This window comes from Dryobates pubescens, chromosome 40, assembly GCF_014839835.1.
Source record: "Dryobates pubescens isolate bDryPub1 chromosome 40, bDryPub1.pri, whole genome shotgun sequence".
In the NCBI taxonomy this organism is placed as follows: domain Eukaryota; kingdom Metazoa; phylum Chordata; class Aves; order Piciformes; family Picidae; genus Dryobates; species Dryobates pubescens.
The window spans coordinates 1,173,741-1,180,847 of NC_071651.1; the positions used below are offsets into that span (position 1 = coordinate 1,173,741).

Consider the following 7,107-nt stretch of genomic DNA (forward strand, 5'->3'; position numbering starts at 1 on the left):
CCTTCCCTATTCCTTCTTGTCTCCTTCTTCTTTTCCTTACTTTTTTTCCCCCTTCCTGCTAATTTTCTTCCTTTTTTTTCCCATTATTTTTTTTTTCTTCCTGGTTTTATTCTTCCTGGTTTTTTCCTCCTTCCCCTCCCCCCCCTTATTTTTTTCCCTTCTGTTTTTTTCCTTTCTGTTTTTCCCTTCTTTTTGTCTCCCTTTTTTCCCCCTTCTGGTTTTTCCCTTCTTTTTTCCCCTTCTGGTTTTTCCCCCTTGTTTTTTCCCTTCTTTTTGTTTCCCTTCTTTTTGTCCCTTCTGATTTTTCCTCCTTCTGTTTTTCCCCCCTTCTGTTTTTTCCCTTCTTTTTGTTTCCCTTCTCGTTTCCCCTTCTTTTTGTTTCCCTTCCTTTTTTCCCTTCCTTTTTCCCCTTCTTTTTGTTTCCCTTCTGTTTTCCCCCCCCTTCTGTTTTTTCCACTTCTTTTCCACTTCTTCTTTTCTTTCCCCTTCTTCTTTTTTTTCCCTCTTCTTCTTCTTTTTTTTAATTGTTTAAATTTTTTATTTGATTGATTCCTCCAAGAAAATAAGCAGCAACAAACAACAAGAAAACCGCGTTACAAATACTTCCAAAGCATGACTCCTTCTATAGGTAGTGATAAAGTACAATACAAGGTTGGGTTAGGGTTGAAGGGGTGGGGTGGGGTTTGTTGGATTTCTTTCTCTCTCTCTCTCTCTTGTTTTTTCTTTCTTTTCCTTTTTAGTCATTATTTGATGCTACTTAGTAGCTCGCATCAAAAACAAACGAGCAAAACCAAAAACAAACCCCAAACCGAAACAAAAAGCCCACAGCGCTCTCTTGCTCTCTCGCTCGCTCTCTTTCTCTCTTTTAAATAAATGTAAGGAAAAGTCAGGATAATTAAGCCCCTTGTTGATAATAGATGCGATAATTATTGCAGGTTTTCCCTTTAGGTAGTACGTGAAGGAGAATTTCGAGTGCTCACACAGGCGGAGGGTAAACAGCGCCTATAGAAACCAAGGAGAGGGCTTGGGGTGCCTATTTTGGCCTATCAAGGTATCTACAACCCCCGATGCTATAGATATAAAGTCTGGGGGCAGTTTGGAGCGGGGTGGGTGGGGGTGCTGTTGGGTGTCTTTGAGGGCTCTACCAGGTAGCACTCACCCTCCGAGCCCCCTCTTCTTTTCAAAGGGGGGGCTGCGGGAACGACACCTCCGAGGGAGCTGCTAAAGGTTAGTGGGGATGGAAACCTCCACAGCGAGACAGGCAGGCAGACAGACAGACAGACACAAACAAGCAAGCTGAGGGAAGCTGGGAGCACCCTCGCCCTTCCCCTGGGGTCATTCGGGAGAGGCAAAACCAGCTTTAAAAAAATAATAATCAAAAGATCTAAAGAAAATGAAAAGAAAAAGGAAAAGAAGGCAAAAGCCAAAGCTGCTCCAAGAAATTCATATTTCTGCCCCATCCCTGCCAGCAGCTTCGCAGGAAAAGGAGGGAACAGGGGACAAGAAGTGACATTTGCTGCCAGGCTCGGGCTGTTAGGAGGGCTGGAGACGGGGTTTGCTTTGCTGGATCGTTCAGTGATTATTTCCCCCACTTCCCTTTTGCTCCTGCAGCCAAGCCAGCTATGAATTTATTGGAGTAAAAACGCAGCTATTCCAAAAAGAAAAAAAAAAGGGGGGGTGGGGGTGTAAAAAAGAAAACGGGGAGGAGGGGGGGGAGAGAAAGTAGGGGAAGTTTCTATGACAATAAAAAAGGCTACAACTGTTTGACAGGTAGTTACTGCTGTGTGAGCCTCTCCATTCTATACTCTATAAAAGCAAATGACCGTCGTAAACATCTCGATTTATCATCTGCCATAAAACGAGACTTCAAGGGGCTGAGAACTCAGTCCTTGCTTTCTTCTTTTTCCTCCTCTTCTTTTTCCTCTTCTTCATTCCCTTCTTCTTCCGTTTTCTCCTCATCCCTGGCCCCCGGCAGCTTATCTTTATTGTTTTCTTTTTTCCACTTCATCCTCCTGTTCTGGAACCAGATCTTCACTTGTCTCTCGGTCAGTCCCAGGGCGTGAGAGACCTCAATCCGCCGCTTCCGTGTCAAATACGGGTTGAAGAGGAACTCCTTTTCTAACTCCAGGGTCTGGTACCGGCTGTAAGTTTGTCTGCCACTGCGTCTTCCGGGAGCTGTAGGACACAAACATCAAATAACTTCTTAATTCTCCCCGGTTTTGGAAGCTCTGCTCCCCTCCCGAACCCTCCCCTACCCCCACCCTTTGCCCTCCTCTCGCCTCGATTTTCCTAGAGAAGCTGCTGCCCAACCCCCGCCCCCCCCGCCCCCCCCAAACCAAAAAAGAGAAGAGAAGAAAAGAAAAGAGAGAAAAAAAAGAGAGAAGCCTTTCTCAAGCCCTCTGCGTCTTAAAGGCAACTCGCTGGGTTGTTATCAATAATTGCAGGGCTGATAATCGCGATAATCAGCTGATATTGCTGATGATCGTGATAGCCACTGCCTTGGCTCTGGTGGGGAGTGCTCAGCCCTGGCTGCTGGGCAGGAGGTGGGTGTCAAGCTCATGCACAAAAGAGACCTTTCCAGGTTCCTAAAAGGTGGCTCTGGCTGGGGGAGCCCTGCTGGGCAGCTCCATGGTAGGGAAAAGCAGAGATTTTTCCTAAAACCAGTGATTTTTTTTCCTAGGGAAGGTGCATTGTTTCCCAGGGAAAAAAAAAAATAAAAGCCTTTCTCCTTCCTTTTCCTTTCTCTTTATTTCTCCTTCTCCTCTTTTTCTCCCTTTCTTTCCTTCTTTCTTTACTTCTTTTTCTCCTTCTCCCCTTTTCTCCCTTTCTTTATTTCTCCTTTCCCCCTCTTCTCTTTATTTATCCTTATTTCTCTTACTCTCTTTCTTTCTTCCTTCCTTTCTTTCTTCCCTTCTTTCTTTCCTGCTCTCCTTTATTTTATTCCTTTTTTTGCTTTTCTTCTTTCTTTCCTCATTTTCTTCATTTCTTCTTTCTTTCCTTCTTGCTCTTTCTCTCTCTCTCTTTCTTCCTTTCTCTTTCGCCCTTTCCCCCTCAAAACACTCACCTCCCCTTTACCTTTTCCATCCCTCCTTTCCCCCAACACAGGCTCACAGGGTCCCTCCTTTTCGCTGCTATTTACGCCCTGAGCACTGGAATTTTCTGCCTTTCCCCATCCCTTCGCTCAGGGCTGTGTCTGGAGCTCACCCAGCCAGAGGTGGGATTTGCCTGGGCAGACACAGAGGTTATGTCGAAAACAACTCGAGATGGACGCTTGCAGCCAGGAAAAAAAATAAAAGGAGGGAGAGGGAGACTGAAAAAAAACGAAAGCAAGGTCGGAGGTTTGTGCAGCTGAGCCCCTGCACCCTTTCCTCAGGAGGAAAACAAAACAAAACCCCAAGCAGGCTCCGGTTTGAGCTGATTGCATCCTTGAGACGAGCTCTAGGTCAAAGCTTAGACAAAAAAAAAAGTGTTTTCCCCTGCGCCGTTCTCCAGCCTCTGGCCCACATCCTCTCTCCCCATCAGCCAGAAACTCCTTCCCGTTTTCCCTTTTTCCTCTCTCCCCCTACACCCCCCCCCCGCTTTTCTGTTGTTGTTAAATTTTGGCGAGGGAGGGGCTGTGGGGGAACAACTCTGGGGCTCTGATTGTCCTTAAAATTAACACTAACCTTCAGCTGGTTTGGATTAACGAGGAGGCTTCTAGACAACCTTGGTCCTGAGGTGGGGGGAAACTTGTACTTTGAAGTTATTTCGCTCTCGGTGCAGTTATTTGGACTTCACATTAGCAAAGTTCCATCGAGCTCCAATTATTTTGAATTTCCCACCCTCTTTTATTCCTTTTTTTCTCTCCCTCCCGCCCCCCCCCCCCCCCCTTTTTTTTTTTCTGTTGGGTTCGTTTGCTTGTTGCCTTTTTTCCCCCCTTTTCTCTCAGCCAGGACACAGCAACCTCCTTTTCTTCACCCCACCCCATAGCTCTGAGCTAAGTTTCCTTTCCCTGCTTCAACTTTTTTTTTATCTCCAGGCTTTAAGAAACAGATGTAAAGTATTAGTAGTACTTCCACAAGTTCCCACCTTTCAGGCTCGGTCTCCAAAGCAGTTATGAAAGGCTCTATGACATTTTAAAGAGCGGTGTATTATCAACATGCAAATAACCTCGTGGGAGCTGTATCTTATTGCCTATCCTCAAGGCAAGCAATAAAAAAACCCCAAGTTTTACTTTATTGTGATTTAAGCCCTTCGCAGGGAATCACCTTGCTTGGCTCCCTAGCAAACTAGGGTTGGGGTTTTTTTGGGGGGTTGGTAAATTTTTTTTGGGGGGGGTTGCTTGCTTGGTTGTTGGTATTATCATTACATTTTTTTTTTGGTTGGCTTTTGCTTTCAAAGACCTTCCTAAAAAGAAGAAAGATTAGCACAAACCTGCCCATTGCTTTCATATTTCACATCTCCCCCCTCTCATCGTTAGATTTGCACGTAGAGATTGATACATAATTATATATATATATATGTATGCACCCGTGTGGCTGGGCATGTTTGCAGAGCTAGACACATGTTTGTGCTTGGATATGCATACATACATATATATACATACACAGACAGACAGACAGATAGAGGAGAGAGAGAGAGAGAGAGGGAGAGAGAGGGAGAGGGAGAGAAAGAGAGCAGCAAAAAATAAAGGAAAACATTTAAGGAGGAGGAAAAAAAAAGGTCCTAACCGTGAGGTCTCATCCATGGGAACATGAGACTGGGAGACGAATTTTGATTTAAATGCCCTTGTCCCTCGCTAGAGTTACTGTTGGAAGACGATTTACAGTCAGGATATTGTACAACAGTCGTCTCTTGCTGAGCACCATAAAGCGATTGCCTCGGTAGAGCTTCATATCCATAGAATTTAGAAGCGTCTCCGTGACAAGCCAAGGCGCAAGGGTTTTGCTGGTATCCAGAGTTGGAGATGCTGGAGGTTCCGTGGTGGAAAAACTCTTGGACGTGGTGTGAAGGGTGCTGGAAGGTGGGAGCAGTGGTGCCCGGACCATAAACGAGAGCATGGCTCCTGCTAACACTTTGTGGAAATCTGCAGTCGTAGTAAGTTGGCTCCAGCGATTCACCGCCTTTGTACTTGGAAAAAAGAGGATTTACAAAGTAGGAACTCATGACCCTCGCATGCAACAAGGGGGGGAAAAAATAATGGGAAAATTAAAGAAGGGAGGAAGGAAAAAAAAAAAGGAGGGGAAAGAAAAGGGGGGGGGGGAAGGAGGAGAACGGGGAAAAAAGGGGGGGTTAAAAAAAGGGGAAGAAAAATAAGAGGAAATAAAAGGGAGAGAAAAGGAGGAAAAAAGGGGGGCGGGGGGGACTACAGGAAAAAAGAGAGAAATGTAAGAAAAAGGGGAAATAATAAAAGAAGGGGGAAATTAATTAAAAAAGAGCAAAAACAAGAAGGGGGAAATAAGGAAGAGGGGAAATAAGGAAGAAGGGGGGAAATAAGAAGGGGGAATAATAAAAGGGGGGGATAATGAAGAAGGGGGGGTTAAAAAGGGAAAATAATGAAAGAAGGAGGAAATTAACAGAAAATAAGGGAAAATTAATAAGGAAAGGGGGGAAAATGAATTTAAAGGAGGGGAAATGGATTAAGAGAGGGAAAAATTAATTTTAAGAGGGAAAAGTAAATTGAGAAAGCGGAAAGTTAATTTAAATAAAAGGGGGGGTTAATTTTAAAAGGGGGAGAATTAAAGGGGGGAAATAAAAGGTAAAAGGGGGGGAAGAAAAGGTAAAAGGGTGGAAAGAAAAGGTAAAAGGGGGGAAAGAAAAGGTAAAAGGGGGGAAGAAAAGGCAAAAGGGTGGAAAGAAAAGGTAAAAAGGGGAAAAGAAAATTTAAAAGAGGGAAAAGAAAATTTGGAAGGAGGAAAATAATTTCCAAAGAGGTAAAACAAAAACAAAAAAAAAGGGGAAAAAATAATGAAAAAAAATGAGAAAAATCAATAAAAAGGAGAAAAATGAAGCAAAAAAAAAATGGAGCAAAAATAAGGAAAAAAAGGAGAAAAAAATAATGGAAAAGGCGACAAAAAAGAATTGAAAAAGAGAAAAATTATTTTTAAAAAGAAAGAAAAAAAAAGACTAAAAGAAGGAAAAAAATTAAAAATTTTTTTTTTGGTAAAAAAAGAGAAAAATATTGCCCAAAAAGAAAAAAAAAAGGCCAAAAAAAATTAGTTTAATAATAATAATAATAATAAAAGCCCGGCTTTAATTCTAGCTTAGTGCGAGGTTGTCCCTGGACTGTCTCAAGTCCTGCTTTTTAGTGGTGAGGTTTTTTTTTTTTTGGTAGGGTTTTTTTTTGGTGTTGGGGTTGATTTTTTTTTTTGTTTTTCCTCCTCGCTCCCCAGTGCTCCGTTGCCTCTCTTTTTTTTTTTTTTTGGGGGGGTGGTGGTGGTGGTGGTTGGATGTTGTTGGTTGGTTTGGTTTGCTTTGGGGTTGGTTTTTTGTTTGGTGGTTTTTTTGTTGTTTTTTTGTTTTTTTTTTTTTTGGTGGCGGTTGTTGGGGTTGGGGTTTTTGGTTGTTGTTGTTGTTGCTGCTGCTGCTGCTGTTGTTGTTGTTGTTGTTGTTTTAATGCGATCTCAAAGGCGTTTCATGGTTGCCTCTGCGAGCCTGGCCGCTTGGTTCTCGGTGCTCTTGACTTCTCTGGGAATCTGTCGGTAGGTAGAGCTCTCTCTCTCTCTCTCTCTCTCTCAATTTCTCCGTAACTCTGCTCTCCTTCTCTTTAACACCACAGGCAAATTCCTCAAAATCCCGGCGGTGTGGCTCCTTTTTTTTTTTTTTCTCCTCTTTTTCCTTTTTTTTTTTTTCCTCCTTCTCCTTCTTCTCCTTCTTCTTCTTCTTCTTCTTCTTCTCTTTTTTTTCTTTTTGCCTTTCCCTCCTCTCTCCCCTCACACACGCGAGATTTTCACATCCCTCCGCCGCCGAGGCAGCCGAATGACAGCAGTTTGTGCAGCTATTTTTTTCTTTTCCCGGGCCCCCCCTTTCCCCCCCCCCCCCCCCCGCGCGCTTCTATCTTTCTCTTTTTTTTTTTTTTTTTAAAGAAGGGGTTGGGGGAAGGTTGGAAAAGGGGGGGGATTGGTGTGG

At 43.5% G+C, this 7,107-nt stretch overlaps 1 protein-coding gene across 1 annotated transcript; it reads right to left on the reverse strand.

Moving 5' to 3' along the window:
- Nucleotides 1-1,717: 1,717 nt before the first annotated feature.
- On the reverse strand, nt 1,718-5,145 carry HOXC8 (homeobox C8). The gene is made up of 2 exons (XM_009905428.2): nt 4,710-5,145; nt 1,718-2,175 (listed from the first exon to the last, which is right to left on the reverse strand). The coding sequence occupies exons 1-2, from the start codon at nt 5,143-5,145 to the stop codon at nt 1,883-1,885; spliced, it is 729 nt and encodes a 242-aa protein (XP_009903730.1). The 3' UTR covers nt 1,718-1,882.
- Between the last annotated feature and the right edge of the window lie 1,962 nt (nt 5,146-7,107).

Excerpts from the sequence above, each read along its gene's own strand:
- HOXC8 (XM_009905428.2), bottom strand. The coding sequence starts at position 5,145 with ATGAGTTCCTACTTTGTAAATCCTCTTTTTTCCAAGTACAAAGGCGGT. Across the intron at positions 2,176-4,709 it reads CCCATGGATGAGACCTCACG|CTCCCGGAAGACGCAGTGGC; the intron begins GTTAGGACCTTT and ends TGTGTCCTACAG.